The 16,950-nt window shown below is 38.6% G+C and overlaps 1 protein-coding gene across 4 annotated transcripts in view; it reads right to left on the bottom strand.

Annotated features, from left to right (window-relative positions):
• The window catches only part of Tfb4 (transcription factor B4), a 43,493-nt gene that overhangs the window by 16,896 nt on the left and 9,647 nt on the right, over window positions 1–16,950 (bottom strand). For 3 of the 4 annotated variants that reach the window (XM_053777905.2, XM_053777897.2, XM_053777886.2), the window contains one exon: window positions 13,732–13,886. In XM_053777905.2, coding sequence (XP_053633880.1) covers window positions 13,732–13,886 — 155 coding nt within the window. The remainder of the gene's footprint in view (window positions 1–13,731; window positions 13,887–16,950) is intronic. The other variant, XM_053777891.2, reaches the window with a different exon arrangement.

Here is a 16,950-nt window from a genome sequence, read left to right on the forward strand (position 1 = left end):
AAAGGTATGTAATAGTGATTTAAATGTTCATTTATCCATTAAAATTAATCATTTATATTTATTTCTCATTTTCTTTATGTAAACCTATAGTTATTATCTATAAAATGAATTTTTTTTTTTAATATTTTTGGATGCCTGTAACGGATTAATTGGATTTACAGTGTACATTATTTCTTATGGGAAATATTACTTCGGTTTTCGTCCATTTCAGCTTTCAACCAACCTTCTGGAATGGATTAAGGATGAAAACTGGGGTTCCACTGTATAATACAATGTCACTGCATCATTTTGATGACTTAATCAAATATAATGATAAAATTGCTATAAAAATACTTAGAAAAATGGTATGAACAAGTTGATTGCACCAAAATATTGCCAGATTTATGAACTATTTTTTCTGTAAGAAATTTTTTTTCCTAATTACACCTGCTCCTTCCATAAGTTCTTCAATTATATGAAGGCTGAGAGAGCTCAGGAACCTGCTGAAGATAAAATCAAAGCTAGCAGAGTCTGGTTTCATCTTTTCCTGATTTCCTACAATAAATACTGCTCACCTCTCACCCTATGTTAAGGCCAAAAATATTTTAAGGTAAGTAATAAGTGCACTACTATATATGCATTGTAATTTTGATTTTTTTTAGGCCTAGTTCTATTGCTAACTTAATACAGTAGGGCCCCGCTTTACGGCATTCCGCTAATACGGTCATTTCAAATTATGACCAAAACTCTCTATACGGCTCCCCCCCACCTGACTTTCTAATGCAGTCACTGTGCCCTACCCGGTTTGTTTACATTCTCTGTGAGATCTGTAAGCACTAAGTCTCTCCATTATGTCTGGGAACTCCAAAATTTCAAGTGTTTTCAAAAGTTATTTCATATTTTATATATACTCTGATAATTATACTTATGTATACCTGTACATAAATAAACTTACACACTGTGCTGGCGTGCAGGTACATATTAAAATCAGTAAGTGTCTTATGTCCCGAGACACCATATTAGTGATGATGATTGATGATTATTGTTGTTGTTGTTGTTGTTGTTGTTTTTGATGATGATGATGATGATAATGATGATGATGATGGTGATGATGGTGATGGTGATGATGATGGTGATGATGATGGTGATGATGATGGTGATGATGGTGATGATGATGGTAATGATGATGGTAATGATGATGGTAATGATGATGGTAATGATGATGGTGATGATGATGGTGATGATGATGGTGATGATGATGGTGATGGTGATGGTGGTGATGATGATCACCAAGTCTCATTAATCCTTTGAGGGTTTTGGTCGTACTAGTACGTCTTACGCGTAGGGGTTTTTGACGTACTAGTACTCATAAATTCTAGCGGCCTCAAATCTAGTGGGAGAAAGCTGGTAGGCCTTCATATGAAAGAATGGATCTATGTGGTCAGTGTGCACAGTCTAAAAAAAATCCTGCAGCACACAGTGCATAATGAGAAAAAAAAAACTTTGACCATTTTTTTTTAATAAATCAGCGACTTTGCAGTGTATTTTCGTATGGTATTTATTGTTGTATTCTAGTTTTCTTGGTCTCATTTTATAGAATGGAAGACATATTACAGAAATTGAGATGATTTTGACTGGTTTTACAATGAAAGGTGCCTTGAAATTGAGCTCAAAGTAGCAGAAATGTTCGATTTTTACCAAACTTCAAAAGTAAACAAATCATGCCAAGCGTGCAATACACGTCAACTGGTGAGTCTAATATTCTTTCACAAGTGCACCAATAATATTTATACCATTTTTTACACTAATGCAGTAGTCTGCATAACAGTAAATCTTATATTTTTTGTGAAAATAAAAATTCAAAGTGGAAAGCAAAAGAATATAAGAGGGGCCTTGAGACGTGACTAATGACTAGAGGAAATGTCATTTTAGTGCCAGGAATGTCTTTCTTGTTTATTCTGGACCCTATTCGGAAATTGGCATCTTTTGAAATTTGTGTGAAATTGGCAAAATTGCTAAATTCTGACCACTGTACAGTGGACCCCCGGTTAACGAACTTTTTTCATTCCAGTAGTATGTTCAGGTGCCAGTACTGACCGAATTTTTTCCCATAAGGAATATTGTGAAGTAGATTAGTCCATTTCAGACCCCCAAACATACACGTACAAACGCACTTACATAAATAGACTTACATAATTGGTCGCATTTGGAGGTGATCGTTAAGCGGGGGTCCACTGTACTGGATAGTTGAATTTCAAAAATGGGTGGTTTCTTGCACCCATTCGATAGAAAAAATGGAGTTCTAGCGAAATATTCATGTTTTTTGTCGACTAGTACAGTGAAATTGGCCGAAAATGGGGCTCAAAGTGGGCAAAAACGCCGATACGTAAACATCGCCGAGACCGCTAAATTTGCGAGAGCATAATTCCGTAAGTTTTCTATCAAATTTCAAACTTTTGGTGTCTTTATGATCGGGAAAAGATTCTCTATCTTTTCATAAGAGAAAATAATTTTTTTTTTTTTAAATTTGGCCGACCCTGAGAACGAGTTTCGGAGAGGGCCTGTCGACCCTCAAAGGGTTAAATGTCGTATATTACGTTAATATACATATTTTCATTAATCAATGATATTTTTTCAAAATTATATAATAAACATGATACATAACATATAAAGAAGATAAATACACTCCACAGTAGAATAAACATAAATACGAGATGTGGGAGCCAGACTTCTATGAGTGACGGCAAGAAAAACATTTTCTCTAGTCCAACATCAGAGAAAATGTGTTACTGGGGGTAACTGTAGAAAATTATTCCTTTCGAATGTAAGCAAGTAAGTTTAGTCAGGTATACCTAAATACAGTTACATAGAATATCATACATAACAGCATATGTGTAGAGAACCTAGAATAACCCAAAAAAGTCAGACAGAGTGACTTATTTCCATTGCCTTCACTCAGAGCGTCATTTCTTCTAAAAATGGTGTTACATGAGAATGGGAGTGTTTTTCTTTATTTATTCTACCATATCAATGTAGAGACAACTTGTACACAAACCAGATGTGTACACCTGGTTTGTTTACAAAACTTGCGTTCGCCTGGTTTGTTTACATAACTCTGCGCCTGTCCTCCCTCATGTACTCATTCTCTCTCTCTCTCTCTCTCTCTCTCTCTCATTTATTTGATTTATCTCATTTACTCACCTCTGACCCTACATTAAGACTACAAATATTTTAAGGTAAGTAATGAGTGAATCATATATGCATTTTATCACTCTGGGATGCTTAAATGTTATAGAATATTATGTGTGGATGAGCTGGCATGGTATGGTAGCCCGGCTGGCTACCATACATACTGCATTTGATTTCTTACAATAAATACTACTTGTCTCACCATAGATTAAGACTACAAATAATTTAAGGTAAGTAATGAGTGTACTACATGTGTATTTTACTTTTTTATTGTTTTTAATGCTTAGTTCTATTGCTAACTTAATATACGTTAGTATAAATTTGTTAGCTAGTATTTATATGCATTTATAAGTGGAAAAAAGGGGTGTTCCACTCTACGGCAATTTCCGCTTTACGGCGGTAGTCTCAGTAGTAGTACCAGTTCCTAGTAACCAGTTACCAGTAACCAGTGTACCAGTAGATGACTCACTACCAACCGTCTGCGTGAATCACTGACTGATTATTCATATTGCTGCTGACCATAGCAGGATTTCAAACACCCCTCACCCGTAGGCACTTGAGAGTCAGTCGAAGATAGGGAGCAGAGAGAGGCAGGTCGGCTGTTGGCGCTTCCCATACTTTCCGTTATATTATACGTACTACCAGCCTACGTGAGTATTCTTACCCCATCCATGTTATCGAAAACCCACTTGACAGTAGCCTGGAACCTAACCTGCCATATAAGTGGGGCCCTACTGTATATGATAATGTAAATATGTTATCAGGCATTTATATGTGTTTAAAAGTGAAAAAATAGGTGATTCTTTTTACAGCATTAGCCTGGAACTTAACTTGCCATGTAAGTGGGGCCCTCCCAAATATCTATATCTATCTATCTTTGAGATTCCAATCTGGAATCAATCACACCAAAATAGTGATCTACTCACCAACTTTTAAAGTTTAGGTATTGTACAGTAGCTCCCCGGTAACTGCGGGGGATATGTTCCAAGAATTACCGTAAATAACTGAAACTGTGAATACAGTGGAACCTTAAATATCGAACTTTCTTCGTTCCAGACGGCTGTTCGAGTGCCATTAGTGAACGAATTTATTCCCATGAGGATTAATGTAAATTAGATTAGTTAATTTCAGACCCTCAAAAATACACTTATAAAAGCACTTACAAAAACACACTTACATAATTGGTTGAGTTGGGAGCAGTTCGATATTTGAGGTTCCACTGTAGTAGCAAACCCTATATATAAATCATTTTTGTTTACATGTAAATCTGTAGGGGTATGAAGGCGGGGTAGGGGTCATCCTCAAAAAGGCTGAAGGGAGAAGGTAAAGGAGGCGTTGTGGGTGAGAGGCTTGCATTTCCAGCAAGCGTGCGTGAGTGTGTTAGACAGGAGTGAATGGAGACTAATGGTTTTTGGGACCTGATGATCTGTTGCAGTGTGAGCAGGGTAATATTTTGTGAAGGGATTCAGGGAAACTGGTTATCCAGACTTGAGTCCTGGAAATGGGAAGTACAATGCCTGCACTTTAAAGGAGGGAGGGTTTTGGGATATTGGCAGTTTGGAGTGACTATCTAAACTGTCATATCTGGGCACCTCTGCAAAGCCAGTGATTATGTATGAGTGCTGGTGAAAGTGTTGACTGATAATGAAAGTTTTTTCCTTCTTTTTTTGGTTTTTCTTTCTTTTGGGTCACCCTACCTTTGTGAGAAATGGCTGATGTTTTAAAAAAAATATACCTGTGATAAAGTTTAATTGATAAATTATGCAAAATAAGTCTAGAATTATCACTTTTTCACATGGGAAGCATTTCACAGCTTCTCTTAGGCTCTGAAGAACTGCCAGCATCACTACTTTTGAACTCTGAGGCTATTATTAATCAAAATTAAGTTATTTTTGGGCCACGGTAAACCGTGGATAAGTGAAACAGCAGATGCCAAACCCATGGATACAGGAGTCCTACTGTACAGCCTCTCCTCACTTAACAACAGAGTTCCGTTCCTAAGACCTCATCGGTAAACAAATTAGTCGGTAAGTAAGGAGCATACTATAATGGTAGTGGGTTTGTCACCCATCTTTGATACTGTTTTAATGTCACCTTTGCACCATTACCTTTGATATACTTTTGAAGAGTTTCGAGAGTTTATCTACCCTCTGAGCCCAGCCATGGGCCAGGCCGGTCTGGTGCTTGCCTGGTCAACCAGGCTGTTGCTGCTGGAGGCCTGCTGCCCCACATATCCATCAAAGCCTGGTTGATCTGGCACCTGGTGAACCTTTTATAGCATTTCTGGTATATTTTTAAATATTTATACAATAGGGCCCCGCTTTACGGCATTTCGCCTTACAGCGTTCCACTAATACGGCGATGTCAAATTATGACCAAAATTTGCCATACGGCAAGCGGTCTTTCAAATATGGCGTGCCCCACCTGGTTTGTTTACATTCTCCATGACCACATCTATTATGTCTGGAAGCTTTCCAAAATTTCAAGTGAGTAACAGTTATTGTGTATTTTATATGTACAGGAAGGCCCCGCTTTACGGCGTTTCACTTTACGGCGTTCCGCTAATACGGACATTTCAAATTATGACCAAAACTCACTATACGGCTCCCCCCACCTGACTTTCTAATACGGTCACCGTGCCCCACCCTGTTTGTTTACATTCTCCATGAGCTCAGTAAGCACTAAGTCTCTCCATTTTGTCTGGAAACTCCAAAATTTCAAATGTTTTTAAAAGTTATTTCATATTTTATATATACTCTGATAATTATACTTATGTATACCTGTACCTAAATAAACTTACATACATCGAGTCATTTAAATGTCGTATATTACGTTAATATACACATTTTCATTAATCCATCCATGATATTTTTTTCAAAATTATATAATAAACACGATGCATAACATATAAATAAGATAAATACACCCCACAGTAGAATAAATAAACAAATGTGAGATGTCGTAGCAGACGACTTGCACAAGTGGTGATAATAACAATACTGAGTCTCATTAAATGTCGTATATTACGGTAATATACACATTTTCATTAATCCATCCATGATATTTTTTTCAAAATCATATAATAAACACGATGCATAACATATAAATAAGATAAATACACCCCACAGTAGAATAAATAAACAAATGTGAGATGTCGTAGCAGACGACTTGCACAAGTGGTGATAATAACAATACCGAGTCTCATTAAATGTCGTATATTACGGTAATATACACATTTTCATTAATCCATCCATGATATTTTTTTCAAAATTATATAATAAACACGATACATAACATAAAAAGATGATAAATACACCCCACAATAGAATAAATAAACATAAATATAAGATGTGGGAGCCACATAACTTGTACAAGTGACGCCAAGAATAACATTTTCTCTAATCTAACATAAGAGTAAATGTGTTACTGGGGGTAACTGTAGAAAATTATTCCTTTCGTATGTATGTAAGTAAGTTTATTCAGGTATACACAAATACAGTTACATAGATTATCATACATAACAACATACGTGTAGAGAACCTAGGATAACCCAAAAAAGTCAGTGTGACTTATTTCCATTGCCTTCACTCAGAGCTTCATTTCTTCTCAAAATGATGTTACATGAGAATGGGAGTGTTCTTCTTTATTAATTCTACCGTATCAATGTAGAGACAACCTGTACACAATGTAACTTGTACACAAACCAGACGTGTACACTTCGTTTGTTTACAAAACTTACCTTCGCCTGGTTTGTTTACATAACTGCGCCTGCCCCCTCTCATGTATTCATTCTTTCTCTCTCTCATTTATTCGTTTTATCTCATTTACTTACTCCTGACCCTACATTAAGACTACAAATATTTTAAGGTAAGTAATGAGTGAACTGTATATACATTTTATCGCTCTGGGATGCTTAAATATCATAGAATAGTATGTGTGGGTGGGGTGGCCTGGTGAGGCTATTACAATACATACCACACTTGATTTCTTACAATAAATACTACTTGTCTCACCCTAGATTAAGACTATAAATATTTTAAGGTAAGTAATGAGTGCACTATGTGTGTATTGTACCTTTTTATTGTTTTTTGATGCCTGGTTCTATTGCTAACTTAATATATGTTAGTGTAAACTTGTTATCTAGTGTTTGTATGCATTTATAAGTGGAAAAAAAGGGTGTTCCACTTTACGGCGATTTCCGCTTTACGGCGGTAGCCTGGAACCTAACCCGCCGTATAAGTGGGGCCTTCCTGTACTCTGATAATTATACTTATGTGTACCTGTACCTAAATGTACTTACACACTGTGCTGGTGTGCAGGTACACATTAAAACTGCTAAGTCTCTCTCTACTTATGATGCCAATAGTACATAATAATCATCACTCTTAGGCACATTAAGTGTCTTATTTTACATTAATATAGACATTTTCATTAATCCATCTATGATATTTTCCTCAAAATTATATAAGAAACACGTTACATAGCATATAAACATGGTACATACACTCACAGAATAAAAATTGATGTAAATATGAGATCTGTTTACAAAGCGGCTGTGTGGGTAGTGTCGAAAGAATTACGTTTTCTCTAGTCAAACACTGGGGGATAACTATAGAAAAATATTCCTTTCGTATGCCTTCACTCTATATATAGCAATTCACGACCCTTGTGGATTTAGCGCTTTTTTATTATGATGATAATAATAATAATATCATCATCTTCATTCACTCTAAAAATGGTGTGTTGCATGAGAATGGGAGTGTTGCTGTTTGTTTATTCTGTACTAACTTGTACAACTTGTACACAATGTAAGAGTATTTGTATTGTGAGGTAATTATTATTATAATAAAAAAAAATTGTGAGGTAAAAGTTTTACAAACTCTTACAAACGTACGTGAATGAACTAAAAGCAGACACATATTAACGCATTTATTTCCCCGACAACGTGATCGCCCATTACCTGTTCAGTTTGTGTTCTTACATTGTCTGTATTTCGTTCTCTCTCTCGTTTACTCTTTCGTTAACTAGTTGGCTCTCATTGACGATGGCGTCTAAGCTTAGCTGTGATAAAAAGAGGAGCCGTAAGTATCTTGCTTTAAGTGCCAAGTTAGAGGATGATGGTGTGTTATTCTGATCTTATTCAATAAACACCCTGCCACTTACCTCTCACACATTAATATTAATACAGTGGACCCCCGCTTAACAATCACCTCCCAATGCTACCAATTATGTAAGTGTATTTATGTAAGTGCGTTTGTATGTGTATGTTTGGGGGTCTGAAATGGACTAATCTACTTCACAATATTCCTTATGGGAACAAATTCGGTCAGTACTGGCACCTGAACATACTTCTGGAATGAAAAAATATTGTTAACCAGGGGTCCACTGTATTTTAAGGTAAGTAATAAGTGTACTCTGTGTGTATCTTACCTTTTATTGTGTTTTTAATGCCTATTTCTATTGCTAACTTAATATAAGTTAGTGCAAACTTGTTGTCTGGAATTTATTGCATATTTTATATGTACTCTGATAATAATACTTGTGGACCTGTGTGGTAGCCGGGCAGAGGGATAACATTACATGTTCTCTGGTCAGGCACCAGAGAAAACGTGCACGAATCTGCATTTGGCCCAGCCACTCTCCCACTCCTCTTTTGTTCACAATTTTTGGCATGAATTATTCATTACTTCTCCCTTCGTTTATGATTGCATCTAAAGGTAGTTGGTAGAAATGATTAAATTCAGTGAACAAGGTATGTCGATGCTAATAATATGGCTCTGGGCCACAGTGTAGGTAGCCGGTAGGTGTAGCTCAGGCGGGGGCTACACCTACTGGCTACCTACACTGACTTCCTACAAATAAATACTACTCACCTCTCTTCCTAAATTAAGACTACACATTACACAAATAACCCGCACATAAAAGAGAGAAGCTTACGACGACGTTTTGGTCCGACTTGGACCATTTATAAAGTTATTTGTGTATCGTTCCAGTCACGGTATTGTGCCTTTTTTTTGTCATTCAAGACTACACGTATTTTAAGGTAAATAATGAGTGTACTGTATGTGTATTTTAACTCTCTGGGCTGTTTGAAATACTGTATATTAAGTATGAGATGGGGAGCCAGGGCTACCTACACCTGACTTCCTACAAATAAGTACATACTACTCACCTCTTGCATTACATTAACCCTTTGACTGTCGAAGGGCCCAATCCTGAAGTGTCTCCTGGTGTCGCAAAATATTCGAAAAAAAAAAAAAATTATTTTTTCTTATGAAAATGTTAAGATTATTTTTCTGATTGTTTTAGTCCCAAAAAAAATTTTTTCCCATCAGTACTTACCGAGATATAGAGGCATGAAGTTTGCAGAAAATGAGTCGCGTATGGCAACAGCGGCGACTGCCGCTCACCCGGTAAACTTTAGTTTACTTGTATTTGAAGGTTTGTTGTTCTTTTCACTATTTTATTTTTTCACATAACTTATGTGGCCTGTGAGACCAAAGTAAGGTGCAATGTACATATATACACTCGTTGTATACAACACAATAAGCACACAAACATAATTATCAATATATTGTTTACAAAACTTGTTTACAAAAACAAACAATACAAAAAATTGTTTATTACTATTGTTGTATAATATATATACCAATATACAGTCACTGAATATATTCCTAGAAGTTCTGCAGCTTGTGGAACTCTGTGAAACATGGTGTCATACACAGTGGTGTTTTACACTCTTACACATAAAACATGGTGTCATACACAGTGGTGTTTTACATTCTCACACATAAAACATGGTGTCATACACAGTGGTGTTTTACACTCTCACACATAAAACATGGTGTCATACACAGTGGTGTTTTACACTCTCACACATAAAATCAGTGTGTGTGCATTTTTGTTGAAGTTTTTTTTTATGTACAAAGACAAAACACCTCGTCTGAGCAGTTTTCTTCAAAGTATTAGCAGGCAGTTGTGTTATGTAGTTATCCTAGGTAAATGGTCGTGTGTCATCATTCCTTCCTAATTTCCTTCATTCCTTTCCTACCTGGAGGCTACCTGGAGGGCATTCCACCTCTCTTCCTACATTCCTTCATCTGTCCTTCATTACTTTTTTCCTTCCTTTCATCTAGTCCTTCCTTCATTCCTGCCTTCCCTTCTTGCTTCTGGTTTCTATAATATATATACACATATATAGTCACTAGATACTTTCATAAAACTCCTATTATCACCCTTCAGCAAGCTTGTCTTGTGTGCCAGTGTGTGGCTTATAATTGTTTTGAGTCAGGAGTCGGCAGCTGTCAAAATGACATATTGTCTCATTAGTCACTACCCCTACCGCCTGTCAAAACAATGGGGTCGGATGCTGCTTCCCCCTCCATTCTATCTAATTATCTTTCTCCCTCATTCTATCTCTTTCAATCTGTCTCTCTTTCTCTCTCTCTGTCTATCTCTGTCTCACAGGTACACATAAATACAACTATACATAGTGTAAATTACCTAGGATAACCCAAAAAATCCAGACAAAGTGCTATACTCTGCTTGAAGATGTGAGTAAACGTGATGATGACACAGTCTTGTGGCTCTCTCTGAGACAGAGCTAGACGGATAGACAGGGAGTTTGGCAGACAGACAAATAGACAGACAGACAAATGTTTGTTCGTCGTCATCTTCTCCTCCTCCTCCTCCTCCTTCTCCTCCTCCTCCTCATCCTCCTTCTCCTTCTCCTCCTCCTCCTCCTCCTCCTTCTTCTCCTTCTCCTCCTCCTCCTCCTCCTCCTGGCTCTTGACAGATGGACAGCTGCCCCCCTCCCTCCACCCTCGTTTATGCTCATCAAAGGTCAGCTCTTATCAGATGTTATCTCCCCTTATCTTGTCACTGTCATGGGGTGAACTGTTTTCATGCCTCAAGGGAACATATTATTACATATTATTATTATTAGGTATTAGGTATTATTATTATTCTTATTCTTCTTCTTATTCTTCTTATTCTTCTTCTTCTTCTTCTTCCTCCTCCTTCCACCTTCCTCCTCCTCCCTCCTCCTCCCTCCCTCCTTCCTCCTCCTCCCTCCTTCTTCCTCCCTCCCTCCTTCCTCCTCCTCCCTCCTTCCTCCTCCCTCCTTCTTCCTCCTCCCTCCTTCTTCCTCCTCCCTCCTTCCTCCTCCCTCCTACCTCCTCCTCCCTCCTTCCTCCTCCTCCCTCCTTCCTTCCTCTTCCTCCTTCCTTCCTCCTCCTCTTCTTCCTCCTCCTCTTCTTCCTCCTCCTTTTCTTCCTCCTCCTCTTCTTCCTCCTCCTCTTCCTCCTCCTCCACCTCCTCCATTGCTTTTGGTCTCAAACTCCTGGAAATCATGAAATTGATCTTCATTGACACTTCCATCTGTGTTAGAGCATCACTTGGGAAGAGAAGAGTCCCAGATTTGCAGGGAAGTCACATATTTCTTACTGCTAGACATGCTGAAAAAGGACTACTGAAATGGTATTCCCACAATGCACCACTGGCTCCCCGATTTTTTTTATATGGTGCACACTGACCATGGAGACCCATTCTCTCACATGTGGGCCTACCAGCTTTCTCCTGCTTGATTTGAAGCCGCTAGAATTTATGTGTATAGATACGTCAGTCAAACACGGTATCTCCTATGACGTACATATACGACCGCGACAGTCAAAGGGTTAAGATTACAAACACTTTAAGATAAGTAATGAATGTACTGTGTATGTATTTTACTTTTTGTGTTTTTAATGCCTAGTTCTATTACTAACTTAATATAATTTAGTGTTAACTTGTTGTCTGGCATTTATATGCATTTATAAATGGAAAAAATGGCGTTCTGCTTTCCGGCGATGTCTGCACTCCGGCGATAGCCTGGAACCTAACCCACCGTATAAGTGGGGCCCTACTGTACAGTAGTGCATTGTATATTGTAATAAGCAAAATAGAGGAAATCAGCTCTAAGATAAGATTTTCTTTGGATTTTTAACCCCGGAGGGTTAGCCACCCAGGATAACCCATGAAAGTCAGTGTGTCATCGAGGACTGTCTAACTTATTTCAATTGGGGTCCTCAATCTTGTCCCCTAGGATGCGACCCACACCAGTCGACTAACACTCAGGTACCTATTTGCTGCTAGGTGAACATGACAACAGGTGTAAGAAAACACGTCGAAATGTTTCCACCCCACCGGAAATCGAACCCGGGCCCTCCATGTGTGAAGCGAGAGCTTTAGCCACCAGGCAACTGGGGCACCCAGTGTGAATACTGGTAGGTATGAATACTGGTTGAAAAGGTTGGAAGGAAGGGGTAAGGGAGGTTTTGTGGGCTAGGGGCTTGGACTTCTAGCAGGAGTGCATGAGCGTGTTCGATAGGAGTGAATGGAGATGAATGGCATTTGGGACCTGACAAGCTGTTGGAGTGTGAGCAGAGTAATATTTAGTGAAGGGATTCAGGGAAACTGGTTATTTTTATATAGCCAGACTTGAGTCCTGGAAATGGGAAGTACAATGCCTGCACAAGGAGGGGTTCGGGATATTAGCAGTTTGGAGGGATATGTTGTGTATCTTTATATGTATATGCTTCTAAACTGTTGTGTTCTGAGCACCTCTGCAAAAACAGTGATTATGTGTGAGTGAGGTGAAAGTGTTGAATGATGATGAAAGTTTTTCTTTTTGGGAATTTTCTTTCTTTTTGGGTCACCCTGCCTCGGTGGGAGACGGCCGACTTGTTGAAAAAAAAAAAATGAATACTGGTTAAAGAGCCTGTCATAAGTCGAGTTGTCGGTAAACGAGTACGTCACTAAATGAGGAGAGGCTGTACTTACCAACTTCCAAAACTAATTTTCTAAAATTCTTTCATAGATACTATTATAATTCTATACATGAGGAGGTACTAAACCTGTAGAACCCATGCAACACTTGGGAAATAGAAGGCAATCAGGCTTGTGCCTAAAAAGGAGATGGCAACTCCAATCTCAAAACAAGGGTCCCCTCACCAGAATCAGGATACCCCCTTGAAGGAAAAGATTCTTTTTAAGTATTACTTAACTTAAACTCTTAACAGCACATTTTATTTCCTGTGAACCACTTGTCTTTGCTTGCTCAATCTACCCATTCCCCATGGAAATATGCTGTCTACCAATGAGCTGCAGCTCCAAGAACAGGTTTAATTTCCAGATGAACCAAGGTAATGATGGAGACTGTAATCCAAAAAAAAAAAAAAAAAAAAAAAAAAAAAAAAAAAAAAAAAAAAAAAAAAAAAAAAAAAAAAAGTGCTCAGGAGGGAAAATGGTTCTCTTGATATTCCTATAGCTTATATTTTTAGAAAAAACTGTAGCTGTTCTTCTCCATCTTGTGAACATGAACATGACCTTGAATAAGTTTTAGTTTACAATATAATTTTATCAAGAATAACTGATCTGCTACTTTCGTTTTTCCTTTTAGGCCACCCCACCTCAGTGGGATATGGCTGGTGCGTTGAAAGAAAGAAAGAAACCGATCTGCTGTCATATACTGTACTCCTTACTTAATTTTATTTCACATTAAGTTATAGTAAGCATTACACTTACCTCTTGTATACAATGATAGTAGCCACCACTGATGTCTGCACCCTGTTGTAGTAATCCACAGTCGTTTCCCACTACACAGACATCAATAGGAGTACTAATTTTCTGGGCTGTTAGATAGGTATTAATATAATTGAGGTACTGGCTTCCTGTATCTGCTGTAAGAAATATAAGAAAAAAACATATATCAAGATCAAAACATGAGAATTTACAGTTAATGGATATAACATTTATGTGAGATTGAAAAGCACTTATTAAATCCTAGATAAATGTTATATCTATTATCTGCTGCACATTCTCATGCTTTGATTTCACAACCTCATTTCAACCAATCCATAAAATGCAGGCCACTGAACCAATGCAATTTCAACGTAATTTATTCATTCATCATTTTATGAATGTACAGTGGACCCCCGCATAGCGAACGCCTTGCATAGCGAACAATCCGCATAGCGAACGCTTTGTTCGCTAAAATTTTACCCCGCATAGTGGACAAAAACCCGCTCAGCGACCTTCGTCCGAGACGCGTCCAATGTGCGCCCTCAGCCAGCCTCACATGTGCCGCCCGTCCCATTGTTTACCAGCTAGCCTCCGCGGTAACATTCAAGCATACACTCGGAATATTTCGTATTATTACAGTGTTTTCGGTGCTGTTTGTGGAAAATAAGTGACCATGGGCCCCAAGAAAGCTTCTAGTGCCAACCCTACACCTCAAAGGGTAAGAATACCCATTGAAATTAAGAAAGAAATCATTGATAAGTATGAAAGTGGAGTACGTATCACCGACCTGGTCAGGTTGTACAAGAAACCAAAATCAACCATCGCTTCTATTGTGGGCAAGAAAACGGCAATCAAGGAAGCTGTTGTTGCCAAAGGTTTAACTGTGTTTTCGAAACAAAGATCGCAAGTGATGGAAGATGTTGAGAGACTCTTATTGGTGTGGATAAATGAAAAACAGCTAGCAGGAGATAGCGTCTCTCAAGCGATCATATGTGAAAAGGCTAGGAAGTTGCATGACGATTTAATTAAAAAAATGCCTGCAACTAGTGATGATGTGAGTGAATTTAAGGCCAGCAAAGGTTGGTTTGAGAGATTTAAGAAGCGTAGTGGCATCCATAGTGTGATACGGCATGGTGAGGCTGCCAGTTTGGACCACAAAGCGGCTGAAAAATATGTGCATGAATTCAAGGAGTACATAGAAACTGAAGGACTGGAACCTGAACAAGTGTTTAATTGTGATGAAACAGGCCTGTTCTGGAAGAAAATGCCAAGCAGGACCTACATTACTCAGGAGGAAAAGGCACTCCCAGGACATAAGCCTATGAAAGACAGGCTTACTCTTCTCATGTGTGCCAATGCTACTGGTGATTGCAAAGTTAAGCCTTTATTAGTGTATCACTCTGAAACTCCCAGAGCGTTCAGGCAAAAGAATGTCCTCAAGGATAATTTGTGTGTGCTGTGGAGGGCAAACAGTAAGGCATGGGTCACTAGGGAATTTTTCTATAACTGGTTACACCATGCATTTGCCCCCAATGTGAAAGATTACCTAACTGAAAAGAAATTAGACCTTAAGTGCCTCCTGGTGTTAGACAATGCCCCTGGTCATCCTACAGACGTGGCAGAGCGACTTTATGGGGACATGAGCTTCATTAAGGTGAAGTTTTTGCCTCCTAATACCACTCCTCTCCTGCAGCCCATGGACCAGCAGGTCATTTCCAACTTCAAGAAACTGTACACAAAAGCTCTGTTTCAAAAGTGCTTTGAAGTGACCACAGACACTGGATTGACTCTAAAAGAGTTTTGGAAGGATCACTTTAATATCCTCAGTTGTGTAAACCTTATAGGTAAGGCTTGGGAGGGAGTGACTAAGAGAACCTTGAACTCTGCTTGGAAGAAACTGTGGCCAGAATGTGTAGACAAAAGGGATTTTGAAGGGTTTGAGGCTAACCCTGAGAGGAGTAGTATACCAGTTGAGGAATCAATTGTGGAATTGGGGAAGTCCTTGGGGTTGGAGGTTAGTGGGGAGGATGTGGAAGAGTTGGTGGAGGAGGACAATGAAGAACTAACCACTGATGAGCTGACAGATCAACTTCAAGAGCAAGAGGCCAGACCTGGGGAAACTGGTTCAAAGGAGGGGAGAGAGAAATTGAAGGAATTGCCTACTTCAAAGATTAAGGAAATGTGTGCAAAATGGCTTGAAGTGCAAACCTTTTTTGATGAAAATCACCCTCACACAGCTATTGCAAGCCGTGCTGGTGACTGTTACAATGACACTGTTGTGAACCACTTTAGACAAATCATAAAGGAACGAGAGGTACAGGCCACTATGGACAGATATGTTGTGCGAAAGAAGTCCAGTGACTCTGAAGCTGGTCCTAGTGGCATTAAAAGAAGAAGGGAAGTAACCCCAGAAAAGGACTTGCTACCTCAAGTCCTAATGGAAGGGGATTCCCCTTCTAAACACTAACACTCTCTCTCCCCTCCTCCCATCCCATCAATCATCACCAGATCTTCAATAAAAGTAAGTGTCATGTAATTGTGCATGCCTTTTTCAGTTTGTGTGTACTAAAATTAACATTTTTTTGTGGTAAAAAAAATTTTTTTTCATACTTTTGGGTGTCTTGCACGGATTAATTTTATTTCCATTATTTCTTATGGGGAAAATTAATTCGCATAGCGAACATTTCGCATAACGACCAGCCCTCTTGCACGGATTAAGTTCGCTATGCGGGGGTCCACTGTATACGTACTAACAAGTTGACGAATAAGGCACAGGTAACACAAGATATCTTTAATGGTGAAATGGTTAGCTTGAGCAGCAGGTTTAATCAGTTGAATATAATCTTGGAAACAGTAGATGAAGTGGAGGTACAGCAATTAGTCCTACCTTGCAGTTTGAGGAAATCAGACCCTCAGCCTTGATGGAAAATAATCAGTCTCTTAGGCTAAGAGACTAATTATGGCATCTTCCACCAAGCCTGAGAGACTGATTACCACAAACTATGTCTCTGTTTCATTTACTATCTCCAGGCTTGTAATTTATTTCTGTTTGACTGGAGATGCCTGCAGTGCAAGCAAAATGTTTCATCAATAAATATATCTAGCGTTGCACAAGTCTTACTCATCAAAACTTTGTTCATTGTGAAGAAAAGCTCTCATTCTGGGATGACTGTCAATACAAGCAATGCCACAGCCTCTTTACTTGCAGCCAGCCAAAGAATA

Source organism: Cherax quadricarinatus, chromosome 1 (genome assembly GCF_038502225.1).
Source record: "Cherax quadricarinatus isolate ZL_2023a chromosome 1, ASM3850222v1, whole genome shotgun sequence".
In the NCBI taxonomy this organism is placed as follows: Eukaryota; Metazoa; Arthropoda; class Malacostraca; order Decapoda; family Parastacidae; genus Cherax; species Cherax quadricarinatus.